The sequence below is a fragment of the Lagenorhynchus albirostris genome, chromosome 9 (genome assembly GCF_949774975.1).
Source record: "Lagenorhynchus albirostris chromosome 9, mLagAlb1.1, whole genome shotgun sequence".
Taxonomy (NCBI): Eukaryota; Metazoa; Chordata; class Mammalia; order Artiodactyla; family Delphinidae; genus Lagenorhynchus; species Lagenorhynchus albirostris.
Genome location: NC_083103.1, coordinates 2,045,007 through 2,062,490, shown reverse-complemented (window position 1 = coordinate 2,062,490; position 17,484 = coordinate 2,045,007). Strand labels below are relative to the sequence as shown.

The window sequence follows — 17,484 nt, the reverse complement described above, 5'->3', positions numbered from 1 at the left end:
TTCAGAATACACATGGTATTCAAACACAGAAGGTACATTTACAAAAGTTGATGACGTGTTGTACCTGTAAAACATATTTCAAAATGTTCCAAGAGACTGATACCCTACAGGACTTCCCTGGTGGCACAGTGGTTAAGAATCCACCCTGGTCTGGGAAGATCTCACATGCCACGGAGCAACGGAGCCTGTGCACCACAACTACTGAGCCTGTGCTCTAGAGCCTGCGAGCCACAACTCCTGAACCCCATGCGCCACAACTACTGAAGCCCGTGCGCCTACAGCCCGTGCTCTGCAACAAGAGGAGCCACCGCAATGAGAAGCCCGCGCACCGCAACGAAGAGCAGCCCTCGCTCGCCGCAACTAGAGAAAGCCGCGCAGCAACGAAGACCCAACACAGCCAAAAGTAAATAAATAAATAAATTTATTTAAAAAAATGATTGATACCCTACAGATCACTTTCTTTGACGATAGAGGAATAACGATTATAACAATGACAAAAATCCTATTCCAAAATAGCTCCTGGGATAAACAAGAGGTCATAATGGAGACTAGAAAAATCTTTGCGTGAATGAACATTAAAATTAAATGCTATATATCAAAACCTGGGGGGTGAAGTTTGAGTGGTATTTAGAGAAAAATAAAAGTATAGTCTTCAATGCACACCTTAGAAATCTAGAAAGTTTTAGAATTCATAATTATCCAACCTAAGAAGTTAAAGAAAGAATAAGACATTAAGCCCAAGTAAATAGAAGGAAGAAAATAAAGAGAAGTGGACGAAACAAAACCAAACCGACCAACGAGAGGATCGACTAGGTCAAAAATTTGTTGAAAACATGAATAAAATCATCAACTGGCTGGCAGGCTTGACCAATGGAAAAAAGTGAAAGTGTAAACCAACAATATTGGCAATAAAAAAGGGGCCTAACCACTGACGACACGGATGCTAAAATGCCGATAAATGCCAATAAATGTGAAAACTAGGAGGGAACGTACAAATTCTTAAAATACGCAACTTATCAAAACTGACACAAGAAGAGATAGAAAACCCCAACTGTCCCATAACCATCCGAGTCATTGACTCGATGAAAAACCTGCCCACAAAGAACGCACCAGGCCTAGGCGGCTTTACCTCCAAGTTTCCCCAAACGCTCAGGGGAAGAGAATCCTCCCCCTATACGGAATATTCTAGAAGATGGAAGAAGGGGGAACACTTCTCAACTCGTTCTGTGAGGCTCACGTACATGGGCTACCATAACCCAACGAGGACACTGTAAGTACACATCACACCCACAAATGTGGACAGAAAAACTCTGAGGAAAATATTAGCTGGAGGGTTTCAGCAGTGTGTAAGGAAGCTAATACAATGTGAAGGACTGGTGTGTGGCGGGGAGAGGCCAGAGGCCACATAGATGTCTGGAAAAATAATCTAAGCCCAAGATGATAAAGGCCTGAACCCAGCGGGGGCGACGCACAGCTGGCGTGCAAGGGTGAGCCGCTTGGAGGGGCTCTCGGGGTGGTGGCAGGAGCAGGGGGTGTGGCTGGGATGACTAGGACTCCGGGTCCTGCTTTTAGGCCTGGTGGGTGGAGAAGTCTGGGAGGGGGACAGAGCAGGAGGACGGGGGTCTGGGGCAGACGCCAGGTCCTGGGTGACCGGGCCTACCTGGTCCAGGGCAGGGGCTGGGGAGCCCGGCCTGGGGGGCATTCCTGTCAGGCAGAAAGGTGTGCCTGGCTAGGGTTCTAGGCTGGGGGGCGGTGGAAGGAATGTCGGGGGGCTGGGGGGGCCCTTCCCACCCACAGTCTCTGAACTGGGGCCTGGAAACCCAGGACTCCCTGTGTCCGGCTCTGAGCCATGAACATTTCCGGCAAAAACAGAGAAGAAAGAAATTCTCCCAGCCCACTGTGTTCCTCATATCAGCAAAAGCAGTGTGAGCTGAGCTTGCAAAATAAACAGGGCTCAATGTAAACACTGCAGCAGGTCCTGGGGACGGAGCTAAGAATACACACTGGGGGAGGAAGGTGGGAGCCGACTTCTCCATCGGGTCCCCAGAGAGCCGCAGGGTCCCTGCCCCGGAGCAGCCCTGACGGGGAGGGGCCGGGGCGCTGGGGGCCGCGTTCTCAGGACCCGTCCCAGGGCCTGGCATGTCGGAATCTGACCGCTGCCTGCCGCCCGTGGACCTTACTGCTTGCCCTCACCTTGGCCCTCAGTGCTCCTGCGCGGCCTCTTCTCGACCAGACCCCTTCTGTCTGGGCGATACTCTCCTGCTTTCTTCTGTCTCTCTCCACCTCATCTCCCCTTCTGTCTGTGGCTTCCGCCGGGACCAGCTCTTTACCTAACCAGCTAACTAGGCAACCGCTCAACCTCTCCGGGCCTCAGTTTCCCCACCGGTAAAAGAGACTTCATTTGGGCAAACGAGTCCTTGCCAGGGTAGAGAACGCAACGCGACAAAGCAGTTCAAGCCCTCTCCTCGCACAGCTAAGGGGGCCAGCGGGCTCCCCAGGCCAGTGGGCGGCAGGCTGCGGTGGAGGAATGCTGTATCTGCTCCCCATGCCCCCGGAGCGAGGCAGGCCTGCACAGCCAGCCCGGGCCAGGGACGGGGGCATCCTGAGGGCGGGTGGGGGGCTCTGAGCAGGAGTGCGAGCTGCAACGAGGCTGCAGGACCCCGGAGAGAAGGAAGTGTGGGGGGCCCTCCAGCCCATGTGGCCCCTGGACTGGACATGGGAAGGAGACTCCTCGCCAGGAAACAGAGGCCCCCCTGCACAAGCTGAGCTGGCCTCCCCCACCTCCGGTGACTCCCTGCAAGTGGACAGCCCGGCCACTGACCCTCAGAATGACCTGCGCCCAGGACGGGGATGGGGGCAGCCGCTGTGCCCCCCGAAGTCCCCTCCCCCTCCTCTCCAAGCCCCTCGTCCTGTGGCTGAGTGAGCCGCCGGGCCGGGACCGCCGTCACCGCGGAGGGCCTGAGCTGAGATGAGGAAGCAGTTGGGGGCCAGGCTCCCTTCCGGCCTGAGGCCAGCCCGGTGGGGTTGGGGGAGGTCCGGGGCTCCGGCTGGGGCTGGCGGGCCGGCTGGCACTGCCACCACTGCAGGCCTGCTGGGCTTCCCAGGGCTGGACGGCTGCTGGATTTCCTGCCCCCAACTTCCCTCAGTCAGCAGGATTGCGAGGGGGGTTGTTTATGGTCCCGATGGCTGCGGTGATAACGTGGGGCCTGGGACACGCCACTGTGCCCTCTGGGCCCGGCGGGGCCCTTTCCCAGGGTCTGTCCCCGAGGGGGGCATCGGCTAGCGGGGGCGGGGCTGGGCAGGCTGAGCTGGACGCCGGCCCACGGCAGCCTCTGCCCGGGTCCAGCACGTGTCCACGGGGCAGAGATTCAGCGTGGAGCACGGCCTGCTCCCTGCCTTGAGACCTGGGGGCATGACTGTGCCTCTTGGGCGGAACCAGCTCCTGGGAGGCAGGACGGGGACGAAGGCGACACAGAGCCCACCTCCCTGAGTGTGTGCGGAACATCCGGAATACTTGCTGCCCGGAAACGGCCCCTGTCCCGGGCGCAGAGCCTGATGGTGGAGGCCACGAGGGGCCTTGCTCCCAACCTTGCCCCCAGGGATCAGGGACTCCAGAAAACCCTTCCCTTTGTTGTTCAGATCTGAAGAAATGTGGGCCCATAATTCTGTATCTCCAAGGCCAACGTGGGCCGCACCTCAGCCCGCCACACCGACCCTGGCTGCACAAGGGCTGAGCCCTGGCTCTCAGACCCCCACCGGCGGCCAGATGGCTCCAGGGGACCCTGTCTCCTACCCTTCATCACCCCCAGAGGACACCAGGCTCTGGTTTAGGTTTCAAGGGGTGGCCTGTCCGGAGGAACAGTGGGCAGAGCCGTAAGAGAGGCCCAGGACAGTGGGACAGGGGACAGAACCAGACCAGGGCAGGGGCTTGAGGAGGGGTGAGCGCATTTGGATGACAGGGCAGCGGGGCGCTCCCAGGGCTGCTGGGTGGGGGCCGGCTCACGCGCCCGTGGGCCACCACGACCCCTGCCAGCGGCGGGGGCCAGTCAGTGAAGGCTGCCTTGGCCAGAGCTGGGCAAGGAGGCGGGGGTGGGGGTGGGGGGCCCTGGGTCCTTTCCCCGGCTCTACCTCTGCATCCGTTGATGTCTGGAAGCCCCGCCCCACCGGTCCCCCCAGCCGGGTGCCTGGTCTGCTGTACTGGGCGTGGCCACCTGCTGCTTCTCCCGGAATCTGCCAGCCCCGAGTCCCGGGTCCCACACGAGGAGAAGAGTGAAAGCCAAGGACGGGTCACCAGAGAGGCGGAGTCCAGGCCCCAGAGCCTCTGATGCCGCTCAGCCTGGGGAGCTGGCCGTTCCTAGCTTCAGTACCCATCCTGCCAGACAGGGCATCTGCCACTGGACCACCTGCCTGGGCACAGGAGAGCCACCAGGCCCGCCGAGGCCTGCGCTGACCGAGACGGGCCAGCCCTCCGGCGGGGTCAGGGTGTTGGCGTCACACAGCCCTAGAGGGCCAGGCCCGAAGTGAGAGCCCCCGTGGGCACCTGGACAGCGGCCCTCCCCCACGTACAGGATCGTGGCCCATACCCGCCCAGGCCAGGGAAGACTGCTGGTGGGCAGAGGGTCGTCCTGCAGGCCCAGGCCAGGGGGGTGGGGCAGGAACCCGGAGCTGTGCCCCTGCCCGCCTGCCCAGCTGCAGCAGAGATGGACACGGGCCAGAGCCAGGCGTTGCCCGGGAAACCGAGAGTCGGACGCATCCCTGCTCAACCGAAATTCCTCTATTTTTAGCCCCCCGGCTGCTTTCAGATAAAGTCCATGTAGATGAACGAGCTGCTCGGCAAGATAACAGCCTGCTCCAAACCACGGAGACTTCAAAGGGCGCAGGCCGCCCCCTCCCATTCCACAGATCCTCCGAGGCTCCCAGGATGCCCTGGGAAGGGGTTCCGGAGCTGAGAGGCGGGGCCGCGGGCACAGAGCCCGGCGGGCACTGGGGTGTCCCGGCCACCGAGGCTGCCGGTGCCCTGGAGCGGAGGGGGCACGGCGTCCACGTCCCACCGGACAGCCAGCAGGGCCTCGGCCGTCACTCCCCACCTCCCTTGCTGTCAGGACCCTGCGGAGGAGGGTCCTGGAGCCCACACCCCCTCCTCCCCACTTGTTGCACCCTCGTGTCCCTGTCGGCACCTCTGAGTCCCTGAGTGCAAGCGGGCTGAGGGCTGAGGGAGCCGCAGGCAGCGTGGACAACACTGCCCACCTCAGCGTGCACCGGGCGGTCCTCAGCTATGCCAGGGAGGAACTGTGGGCACTCGGTGCCACTTGCCAATAATGATGCCACTTGTCAGAGGTCTAAGACCAGCCTGGCCTTCAGCGTCCTCCTCCCGCGGGGACCGACGCCCAGTGCACATGAGAGAGGAGCTGAAGCCCTACGTCAGGGAGCCCACACCGAGCACAGGTGGAAGGAAGGAAGGAAAGAGGGAGGGAGGGAGGGAGACCCCAGACACCTAGGGCACCATCCAAGCCCTGCACGCTCAGGACAGAGCTGGAGAGTGAAACGCCGCTGTGGACGGCACCGTCTGGGCCCCAAGGCCGCTGCCCGCCGCCCGCCAGCAGCGACGCCGCGTGGCCCGCGAGAGCTGGCGTGGGCTCGGGCGCCTACCTTGTCCTCCACGCGGTTCAGGCGGGCACCGATCGTGTTGCTGCCTCGGTCCTTACTCTTCTCTGTGGGGTTAAAGCACCCAAGTCAGGGACGCCTGGGCTGGCATATGGGGAGGGGTGGGCAGGTGACCCCAACTGGGCTCGGGGAGAAGGGCGATGGGGGTGAGGGAGTGAGGGTCAAAGGCCCGAACTTATGGGAATGTCTCTTAGAAGCTCTTCTGTGCTGAGAACTTCAGGGGCGGCAGTGGGTGGGCCGGGCGCTGGCTTGCTTGTCCCCACTCCACTCCTTCCGGTTCTGTGACCTCCGAGAGCCTCAGAGGACAGGCACCCACCCTGCCCGGGGGCTGCCTGAGATGATGCCCGCTGTACAAAGGTGACATTCCGCCCCAAGGGGGTACTTGCTCTGGCCGGGGAGGCCTGTCGCCCCTGCGGCCCCTGCCGCCCTGTCCCTGAGTGAGCTGCACCTCCCACTTGAACTTGGGCTAGGGCAACCCCGAGGAACTGGCCCGGCCCTGCCCTCCCTGGTGTGACCCCCTAGCCCCCCCCCGGAGGACATGAGGCCGAGCCTCAGAGCTGGAGAGCAGCACCCATCTTGCTCCCCAACGCTCTAGCTGGCTGCTCACCCCCCAACCCCACTCCCAGGCCCCCGCCTTCCCAGGGTCCTGGTCACGGTTCCACACTCACATCAATGGCCTAGAAAAGCCCGCCATTTGTAAGGACGCACGCCGGTTCTTGCACTAACTGAAAATCCCCTGTAAATCGTGTTTGAAGCCAATTTGCTTAGGGTCTACCTGCCCCCCCTCTGGATTTCCTTGCCAGACATGCGCTTTCTGATGGTGGAAGAGGCAGGCGTGGGTGGAGGGATGGTAGGAGGGTGCGGCCTGGGCTGCCACACCCAGGGTGTCTCCATGCAGAAACCCACCTGAGACGGAGATGAAGAGGGAGGGCTTCCCGATGGACTGGTCCAGCCTGGGGGGGAGGGAGGGAGACGGAGACCAGCTCACGCTTGGCCGGGGCACCGCACGGACATCTGGCCTGTCGGTGGGTGGATGGGCTGATGTGCCCAGCAAGACAAGCTGCCCGCCCCTTCTGGGGGCCGCCCCTCACTGCCACCCAAAAACCAGCCAGGTGCCTCCCAGGTTCCAGAGGCCCATGCTCCCAAGGGGCCTTTGGGGGGCGGCGCTCAGAGGTGAAGGGCAGTGGTTGGGCTGCTCCTTTGTCACCCTCCCTGGGCACAGCAGGGTGCCAGGATAGCCCAGTGTCCTGAATGTTCCCAGAGAGGCAGGCCTGCAAATGGGCCCTTCCGGGGCAAGGCCAGGTCACTGGGCTGGGTGGGCTTCACGCCCCTGTAGTAGGTCAGCGACAGGGGCGGGGGCAGCCTGAGCCCCTGGCCTGGCCTGTGGTCAGGACAGGCACGTCTCCCAGCCACACCCTGCGTCGCACAGAGCTCGGTCCCCAGGCCAGCCCACCGTGGAGATGCAGCTGGTCTGAGCCCACGCAGGCCCCCAAGGACCACGCTGCTTCCATGAGGATGAGCTCTGTGGGCCCCAAGTCAGAAGCCAGAGGACGCCGGCTACCAGGGGTTGAGGTGCTCAGCTCCCAACTGGTAGGGTCTCTCCTGGAGGGGGTGTCTCCTGGGGCTGGACCTGGCCCCTGCTCACAGGGTGTGTGCTGGGCTGTGAAGTGTCCAGCGTCTCTGAGGCATGGCCATGTGTGGAGTGAGCCCCTGCCCCTCCCCCGCCCGCTCAGATCCCCCCGGGCCCCCGGGCCCCGCCCCCCGGGCCCCGCGCGCCCACCTCCTCTGCAGCTCCTTGATGCGCACCATGAGGTTGAGGTGGCCCTGGGAGTACTGCTCGATGACATCCCGCACGTCGTAGGGCTTCCGCGCTTGCTGCGGTGGGAGAGAGAGAGTCACGCCGCGGGCGCAGCGTTAGCGCAGTGACCGCGCCCGCCTTCCGTGGTCTTCCAGGATTTAAGGAGCTGCCCGTGTGGCACCACGGGGCGGGCCTGGATCAGCGCACATGCAGTGGCCGGGCTCATCCTCCCCGGGAGCTGGGTGACCCTGGGCCAGTACCTCGGCCTCTCTGGGCCTCAGCTTCCTGCCCGCTCACCCGCAGGGACCTGCCCACTCTCCCTTTCCAGGCCACTGGTCCCTGTTTTCAAGCTGCCTTGGAAGAGCTGGCCCAGGCGAGGGCCTGGGAGCGGGGGGCCAGCATGGCCGCCAGTCACTGCGTGGAGGGCACAGCTCTGTGCGGCCACCGCCTGCCTGGGCCCCAAGCTCACCCTCCACACACTTGTCGGCCGGCGCACCCACTGCTCTTGGGACGGGGAGGTGGCCCACCCCACCCCCTTCCCAGGCAGTCCCCTGAGCCGAGCAGGGGTGGCCCCGGGGGACAGGCCTCCTGCTGGGGCTCCCAGGCTGCCTGGGAAGGGAGGTTGGTCCCACGGCAGGCCTGCGGCCATGGGGGCAGGGAAGGTAACCCCAGAGCTCCAGGCTTGGCGCCAGCCCTGAGCCCATGAATGCATCCGGGGCTCAGGTGAGACCACAGCAGAGAGAACGGGGCTTCTCACGACGTCAGCAAAACGCCCAGGGAGCATCGGGCTGGCCGTGTCGGGGTCTGATGGCCCAGGAGGCCCTTCGCCCACACAGGCGAGCCAGAGCTGCGTGGGGATATAGGCTACTTCTATTGGGAGAACCGCGGGGAGGCGGGGCTGGGGGCCCCAGGTGGTCTCATTAACCCTGAAGGGCCCACACTAGTGATGGGCTGGGAGGTTCCTGCCTCTTGCTGGGGAGTGTAGGGGGCCTGAGAGACACGCCAGACAGCTGGCAGGCCAGGGCGGGGCCGGCGGGTCAGAGGGTGAGAAGTAATAAGGCACAGATGCCCGTTGAGGGTCAGGGCCAGGTCTCAACCCTGGGAGCCCCAGGCCACCTGTCCTCCCTGCCCACCTGAGGCCTCCTTCTCCTTGGGGTGCCACCCCAGAGACTGGGGCTACCCCAGGCTAAGGGTAGGGCCACCTCTGCCTTCCAGAAAGATGGGGTTCCCCTGAGGGCAGGGTCCTGCCTCGATCTCTGGGCACCATTCAGACATGTCCAGGGGCCCTGCCATCAATGCTGGCGGCTTAACTATGTTCTCGCAGCTCCCCACATCGTCCTGGACCCCAGGAACCCCGGGGCAGCGCAGAATCCTCCTCCCTGTCAGGGACTCTGGGCACAAGAATTCCAGGGGGTTCCTGCTCTCACAAGATCCGCCAGGCGGGGCCCTCACAGTAACACCCAGCCCCGCTTTGGGCCCCGGGACCACCCTGTGTCCCTTTGTGGCCTACATGCCGAGGCCCGTGGTGGGGTCTCAGGGTCAGGAGGGGGCGGGACTCTGGCAGGCTCTCTGACTTGCCACGCACTCAGCTTCATGACAAGGGTAACAGTGGCCCTTAGCTACAGGCTAGTGGTAATACCCCAGGGCTCAGTTTGTCCTTCTGTGAGTTGGGGATGCTGAGCCCTCTGGCTGACAGGGAGGGAGTGGGGATGAAGTAAGATGGTAGGTGAGAAAGGCCAGCGGGTCCTGAACTGGCTCTCGCCAGGAGAGCCCGAGGTGGCCGTGACAGTGTCTGCGGCTGAGCCCAGGGTCTGCACTGCTGTTCAGCGCACACGCCACTGAGTTGTGATCTTGGCCTCCTGTGAGCTATACTGGGCACCTCCAGGCCTGCTGGAGCCGTCTGGGGTGGGATCAGAAGAGGGGAAGTCTGGGTTCAGAGGTCCAAGTGGGGCAGGCCTGGCCTGGAATGGAGCGGGTCCTTGCCCTGGTCCCCCAGACACCCTGGGAGGTCCCGGCCCACAGCGTGCAGGGGAATGTGGGCACCTGAGCGTGTTAAGAGCCTCTGTGTGCACGAGTGAATACGATGTCCCCGTGGGAAGGCATAAGAGTACAGGTGACAGGTGTGTGTGTGCCCGGGCACGCGTGTGCTTGTCTGCAGAAGCGGGGGTGCGGGTGGGGTGGGGCTCGTGAGCAGGCCGCCCACCCCCGGCCTCGCCTTGTCTAGGGTGTGGACCACAACAGGGTAACCGACGCCCGACTGACACCCAGGACCCGTGGCACGGTGGGGTCCCAGGCCCCCTGAGACTCATCTCGGAGCTGAGAAGTTCACCTCCTGCCCCCCAACCAGGGTCTGCTCAGAGCTCCTGGAGGCCTTTGTCGAGTGGTGGCCTGGGGCCCGGCTGGAGACATCATCTCAGCTTTCTCTCTAGAGCTCATTTCCTTGGCAGCAGCAGGAGCCTGAGATGAGCTGAGATAATGCCGGGCTGTCCAGACTGACCGCCGGTGGACATGCGAGTTCAAGGCAAACGTGAAGGGCTGAGAGGCTCTGGCTCCTCCGGCCAGACGCAGGGGCGGCCAGCTGGGTACTTATCGGCAGGCGAGGCGGGCAGGGGGGCCACCCGCCACTTCTGCAGCCCCTGAGGCCAGATGGGGGTGGGCGTGCAGCAGACAGACAGACGGGCTGCTGCGGGGGAAGGGACGGCCTCCCTGACAGCTGGGCCTGGGTGGGGGGCCGCCCCTGGAGCCCCACAGAGCCCCTCACTGCCAGGGACTCGTCCACCGCTTCTACGTCCGTGCGTGGTCCCTCCTTCCTGGAGGCCTCCTGCTGCCCCAGCTTCTGGCCTTGCTCAAACCAGGAAGCTCCCGGGAGCCCCTCCGCTCAAAGGGCCCCGCCCAATTTATTGAAGGCCCCCCAGGGGTCCTGCGCCGAGGGGAGGGGCAGGGAGCAGGGGAGGTGAGGCTGCCCAGCCTCCTTCCGGAAGCCTCCAGGCCATTCGCAGGACCCTGGCCTGTGTCCTGAGGCAGAAAAGGAGACCCTCAGCCTGGAAGGGAGGTCAGCAACCAGTTGTCTTGCCTGCATGTCTGTGACGGGCGCTCACCAGCGTCCACAGCTGCTCCAGCCACTGTGGCGCCCATCTGCCCAGGGCGGGCTGTGGTTCTGAGCTGGGAGCTGCTCACATCACCCCCAGAGCTGGGCCTGCCATGAACCCCAAGGTTCCGCCTGCCCTGCTGGGTGCCCCAGACCCTGGAAGCAGCCCCCAGGAAGCCTGCTGTCCACCCTGGCATGGCCCTGCGTGGCCCAGCAGTGCCCCAGGCAGAGGTTATGGCCTCTGCCCTGCCGGGGCCTGCTCTGGAACGCTGGTGGCCCAGCTGCTCAGGCTGGGGACCATCCCCATCCTGGAAGAGTCCCCGCTGACCCCTCTGCTCCCCAGGTTGACGGCTGTGGTTTTAGACGTCAGCACCAACGGCCCTCGAGTGAGGGCGACACATCGTGGCCCTTCCGGGGGCCTCTTCTGCTCTTGGGAGCAGTCCTGCCCAGACCTGACCCCCGAGGGGGGTCCTGCCATTCCTCCTCCTCCCTCCCCAAGAGGCCAGCCCGCCCTCACCCAGCGCCCCCTGAGCTCCCTGCTCCACCAAGCCACCCCTCTGCTGGTACCGCCAGGGCAGCGGGCCCTCGGGGAAGGAACAGCCACAGAACCCAGACGCCCTCTGTCCGGGGCCGTCGGATCTCGCCCAGAACACTGCTGGGCAGACCTCCTGGCGCCGGCCGACAATAGCATTCACCACGACTCTTTTGTTTCAACAATGAGGAGTCCCAGGCCCTGGCGGGAGTCTTAGCACAACTTGGCCCAGTTTGGTGGGGAACGGCCCCCCTCCAGGGCTGCAGGCAGACAGACGGGCAGGCAGCAGGATGCCCCCGGGGACTCTGTGTGCAAACCACCCAGCCAAGGGGGCCACGGGTGCTGCCGGGTAGCCGGAGGAACGGGGCGGCCGGGGCAGGGCCTCACCAGGGCTGTCCTTGGGGCCGGGATCAGTGGCGGTCGTGTCATGGCAGAGCCTGTGTGAGGGCTGGGCACCCGTGGACGCCGTCCTGGGCCAGCCCCTTGGGCTCCTGCTCCCACTACCAGCGGGGGAAGGGTTCTTCCCCAGGGCTGCCAGGGGGTGGGGTCTTTCCAGAACCCCGCACTGAGTCTGGCTCTGTGGCCTGGGCGGTGAGGGCTCTGCTGAGGGGGCTGGGACGAGCCAGCGTCAAGCCTTCAGCCTGGGGTGGGAGGTGCGGCCCGGAGGGGGCTGGCTCTTGTCCCAGCCTCGCTGTGACCTCCCAGGGGCTGTGAACAAGCCCCCCCGCCAACCTCCCCTGCTTGGCGAAGCAGGCCCAGGGGATGTGGGTGTTGGTTGGCTCTGGGCGACCCCCAGTCCTGGCTCCACCAAGGACTCACTTTTGAAAGGCACCAGTGGCCAAGCCTTCTGGAAAGAGAATGGCCTCCCCCAAGGGTCCCTGCTTCCTAAGGTTCCATGTTCTCAGAGTCAGGGCTGAGCTGGGCCCCGCTCCTCAGACGGAGGACGGTCCCCACGTAGGAAGGAGGGCACCAAGCCTGCCTCCAGCTGGCTTCCTCTGCGGGCTCCCAGGGGCTGCTGCAGGAGACCCACCCCTGGCAGGAGTGCCGATGGGGAAGCCCACAGTCTCCAGCCCCGCCCAGCCAGAGAGACCCTACCTCTCCCTGCAAAGGTGGGCCACCCCGGGGCACAGAACAGGGCTGGGTCTCCCCTCTGTTCCGACTCCCACAGGGTGGGCGAGGGGCACAAGAGCCCTGAGCCGGCCTGGGACAGAACACTTCCTGCCCAGGTGACGCAGGGCGGGCTCCGCACCCTCCCCGAGTCACTCCCACTCCTGTCGGGTTGGGGGTGGGAGGGGCCAGTGAGCCCTCAGGCTCTGCGTGCCTCTGGGCTCTGCGCCGGCCTCAGGGTCCAGGCCGATCAGGGAAGTGTCCCTCCAGGGTCTGCTGTCTTGGGGACGGATCCTGAAGTCATGGCAGGGTGTTTGACAGGTGAAGGGTCAGGTCTCAGGTACGGCAGGGCATGGGGACCCCGCAGCCTGCGCTGTGGGTGGGTGGACCAGGGCAGGAGGGCTGAGTACAGGACTCACCTGGAATTTCTTCTTGGCCACAAAATACTGCATGCGCCTAATGACCTTGATGGTGGCCCGGTGGTGCTCCCGCAGCCTGCAGTGGAGAATGGGGAGGAGGGCGTGAGTGGGGACCAGATGGTCATCCCGCGCCCACCACTCTCAGAGGCTCGGAGGCTTCCCAAATGTGCCCCCCATCCCCGGCAAAGGGCTGGGCCTTTCCAGAAACAAGGAGAGTGATCGACCCCCTCCGATGGGGATCTGCAAGCTCACATCCTGGTGGCAGGAGGAGAGGCTGAGGCCAAGAGGCTTTAAATTAGGGGGATGACCCTAGAGGGACCCTCGCCTTGCTTGTCGCTCAGAAGTGGGGGAGGAGTCAGGGTCCCGAGTTGGCAATGGCTCTGCCCCTCACTCACGGTAGAGACACAGAAGCTTCTTTCTACCCTTGGGCCTTCTGGCTGCTCACTAGGAGCGTGGGGAGGGGTACAAACAGATGACAGCTAAGGTCCCTTCCAGCTGGAAGGTTTTATAGCCCGCCCACCGGTACCCACTTGGAAAATATAGGGCTGCCGGACAAATGAGCCAGGGATAGCTACCACCTGAGCCACCCTGCTAAGGGGACCGTGCGGTATCCCCTCTGAAGTTCCTTCTAGAAACATCATTAAAGAGGGAAACACAATCGTTGATATATATATGTTCATAGGAAAAAGACCGGAAGGAAATACATCCACATGGAACCAGTGGGGATTTTCCTTTGCCTCTGAGGCTTGCATCTGACCAAACCTTCTGCTGAGAACACCACCACAGCTGTGTGATGGCTTTGAGAGCAAGGAAGACTCCAAGGGCTGAGATCCCAGAAGAGAAACGAACTGGGAGAGCCCACGTGTGCGTTTCTGCGTTTGTTGTGTGGGGCATGCTAACCGAATGGGAGGCAGGGGGCTCCCTGGGCCGGCAGGAGTCCAGGGCTGCAAAGACATCCAGGACTTGATGGGCCAAGATCCTGGTGAACGGGGGGCCACAGGGAAGGAAGCCCCCTTTCACGCAATTTCCCCTTGAAGCATTTGTGAACTAAGCCGCACAGCATGGGGTGAGATTCTGAGAAACGGAGCAAGAAGCAGCTGCTAGAAGGATAAAAGGCTAAGCAGAGGCCTCCACAGACTCACGTCACCGGGGAGGAGAGAACTGCGATTCAGAGTCACCAAGGAGACGGGGTCCTGGCAAACACCCCAAGCCTTCAGATGAGAGCCCCCAACCCTGCCATAGCCTCAAATCACCTCAATCCCCACCTGGAGCAAGGTGCGCTGTCCCGCACCTTTTGCACGCCAGAGAAAGCTGAGTTATCTGTAGGGATAAGATCACGGAGCCTCTGTTCTGTTTTTAATACTCAACAGACGGGAAACAAATGGACAAAACAGACCACGAAACAGATCTAAAGATGTGGTAGATTGAATGCCTTAAAGGCTTGTAGCTCTTGCATCAAGAGATAGAGTTGGTTTTCTCACTGCTTGAATTTGGGCTGACCTTGACCCTTATTGTGATGAAAAGCATGCTGGGGAAGTCCCACTGTGTCTAACTTGTGTGCTCTTGGAATGGGGTCGCTTGAACCACCTGAGCTGGCTGGCTGGAGAGGCCGCGTGGAGAATCATGGTCTCTGGCCAAGAGCCAGCTCCAAGCAATAGGCATGTGAATCGAGGCCATCTTCGACCACCCGGCCCGGATAAGCGTCCAAGGGGACTGCAGCTGTGAGAGTCACCCCACGCAGAGCCAGCAGGACAACCTCCCAGCTGAGCCGAGCCCAAATGGCTGCCCCACAGACTCATGAATAAGGAAAGAGCTGCAGGGTGAAGCCACTAACTTTAGGTGTGGTTTGCCATGCTGCAATAGATGAAAAGAAATTAGGACCCCAAAGTCGGGTACATCATACCAAAATCCTGAAACGCATAGTGCTGGTTTGGGGACCAGGCATTGGGCAGAGGCTGAAAAAAAAAAGGCCTATTGTAAGATGCTGGACTTTGGACAGGGTGCTGTCTCTAATCGCATGAGACTTTGGTGTCTCTTGGAGGGGTGAGTGAATTTTACTTTGGGGGGAATGTAAAAATTTATGGCCAGAGGGTGGGCAGGGGGAGGTTAGAGATGGGTGTAAATCCTTTGCAGTTCCCCCCAGTCGGAGTTCCCCCCAACTATTTCCATCATCACAGAATGCTGCTGCCATGTGGACGTGTCTGAGCTGGGCTGCTAGAAAAGCCGCGTGGAGGAGAGCTGAGGCACCCTGGCTGACAGCCCAACAGCTCCAGACTCCGGAGGCTAGCTGAGACCACCCAGTCACCACCCAGCTGCCGCTGGGACGAGCCAGGTGAGACCAGCCAGGTGAGGAGCCCAATACGCCGACCCACAGACTCAGGAGCAAACAGTTGCATTGGTTTGCTTCAGAGTTTTTAGATAAGGACTTGAAAATAACCTTGATAAGTAGGTTCAAGAAAATAGATGACAAGATGGAGAATTTCACCAGAGAAGTAAAATCTATATGAAAAAGAAAGAAAGGAAATTCCAGAACAAAAAGGACACTCATGGCAATTAAGAAATGCAGTAGATGAATGTGCTGGCAGAGGAGAAGAGAATATTTGTGAATTGGAGAAAATAGCCAGGTTAGAGTATGGAGGGAAAGTAGATTAAACATCTAGGAAAGAGTGCAAGGCACATAAGATGAGGTTAGAAGTTCTAATACGTGTAACACCTTAGAAGGAGAGGAGGCGGAATGGAGAACAAATCATTTTGAAGCCTCAGTGGCACAGAATTTTCCCCAAATGATGGAAGACATCAGGCCACAGATTCAAACAGCTCTTTGGATCCAGCTGGAGAGAGAGACAAGGTACAACAGACCCAGGCCCATCGGAGTAACCCTGCTGAAGACCACAGGGAACATTGCAGAAGCTCTAAAGTCAGGGGGGTGGGGGTGAGAATGATGACACATTATCCTGATGGTTGACTTGTCAATGGAAAGGATGAGAGCCAGAATGACATCCTTAAAGGGCTCAAGGAAAATTCCTACCAACTTAGCATGCTATACCCCATCAAATACGTTCTTAAAAATGAAGGTTCAAGTGAAATAATCCAGTCACAAAAGGATAAACTCTGTATAGTTCCACTTGTATGAGGACCTAGAGTCATCAAGTCTACAGAGACAGAAAGTACGATGGTGGGGCTAGGCCTGAGGGGAGGGGGATGGGGAGTGAGCATTCAATGGGGACAGGGTGTCAGTTTGGGAAGATGAAACAGTTCTGGAGATGATGGTGATGGTTACACAACAACGTGAATGTGCTTAATGCCCCTGAATGATACAGTTAAAAATGGTTAAAATGGTACATTTTAAGTTATGCATATTTTCTACAATAATTATAAAAAAAGAAGGTGAGGGCTTCCCTGGTGGCGCAGTGGTTGAGAATCTGCCTGCCAATGCAGGGGACACAGGTTCGAGCCCTGGTCTGGGAGGATCCCACATGCTGTGGAGCAACTAGGCCCGTGAGCCACAACTACTGAGTCTGCGCGCCTGGAGCTTGTGATCCGCAACAAGAGAGGCCGTGACAGTGAGAGGCCCGCGCACCGTGATGAAGAGTGGCCCCCGCTTGCCACAACTAGAGAAAGCCCTCGCACAGAAACGAAGACCCAACACAGCCAAAAATAATAAATAAATAAATTAATAAATTAATTTAAAAAAAAAAGAAGCTGAAAACTAGACCGAGAGAATTCACTGCTGGGAGACCTGCACTGAAAGAACGACTTAGGGGTCTCCCCAGGTAGAGAGCAATGATTCCAGAAGGGTGCACAGAAATACAGGAAGGAATTAAGAATGAAAAAAGGACAGATATGTGAGAAAGTTCAAGTTAGTAAATTAAAGTGACTGAAATAATCGTGATAGTGTCTCCTGAGGTTTAAGGCATAGCTATAGCTAAAAATACATGATAAAAATAGCATAAAAGGGAGGAGGCATCAGTGGAGATAAACAGTGGTGAGCACCATGTGTTGTCAGGGAAACGGTAAAAGTGCTCATCTGAGGTCGACTCCAGTGAGTCAAGGATGTGTGTGATAATCTCTGGGCAACCACTGATGGAATAATAAAGGACTGTAGAATTAACAAGCTAATAGGGGATAAAAATTAATTAAGAACAAGTTTTGATTAACCCAAAGAAGCAGGAAAGGAAGTCAAAAGGAAGTGATGGAACAAATGGGAAAAAGAAAAGTGAGATAGCAGATTGCATGCATTGCAGAGGGACTAAATATTCCAATTAAAAAACCAAGATCGTCAGATGAGATTTAAAAAAACAATTTGATGTTGCCTATAAATATACTGAAATAGATAGGCATAGAAATGTTGACAGTAAAAGGATAGAAAAAGACATACATTGGCGTTGCCCAGTGAAAGCTAGTGCAGGTAAACTAATATAAGACAAAGAAGGCTTTAAGTATTGCCAGAGATAAAGAGGGGATATTTCATCATTTAAAAAGCGGTCAAGGGAATTCCCTGGCAGTCTAGTGGTTAGGACACCATGCTTCCACTGTAGGGGGCAGGGGTTCCATCCCTGGTTGGGGAACTAAGATCCCGCATGCCACGTGGCAAAAAAAAAAAAAAAGTGGTCAAAATTTGGCGGGAAGAGATCAATTCTAAATCCGTATGTACTTAACAACATAAGCTTCAAATATATAAAAGCAAAAGCTGGCAGAACTAAAGGTAAAAGAGAAAATCCACAATCATGGTGGGAGATTTGAATGTACCTCAGTGGGTAACAGATAGAGGAGCTGTGAAAACATCTAAAGAGAGACACGTCTGAACGAACCGAGGAGGAACTTGATGTGATCAACGCTTACAGAACACCGTGCTCAGTGCCCAAAGGGCATCTAA

The 17,484-nt window shown here is 59.5% G+C and overlaps 1 protein-coding gene across 1 annotated transcript in view; it reads right to left on the bottom strand.

Annotated features, from left to right (window-relative positions):
- Positions 1–17,484, bottom strand: part of KCNQ1 (potassium voltage-gated channel subfamily Q member 1) — a 356,598-nt gene that overhangs the window by 72,086 nt on the left and 267,028 nt on the right. The window contains exons 12-15 of the mRNA XM_060158207.1: positions 12,609–12,684; positions 7,445–7,539; positions 6,571–6,617; positions 5,650–5,711 (exon numbers count right to left, since the gene is read on the bottom strand). Coding sequence (XP_060014190.1) covers positions 5,650–5,711; positions 6,571–6,617; positions 7,445–7,539; positions 12,609–12,684 — 280 coding nt within the window. The remainder of the gene's footprint in view (positions 1–5,649; positions 5,712–6,570; positions 6,618–7,444; positions 7,540–12,608; positions 12,685–17,484) is intronic.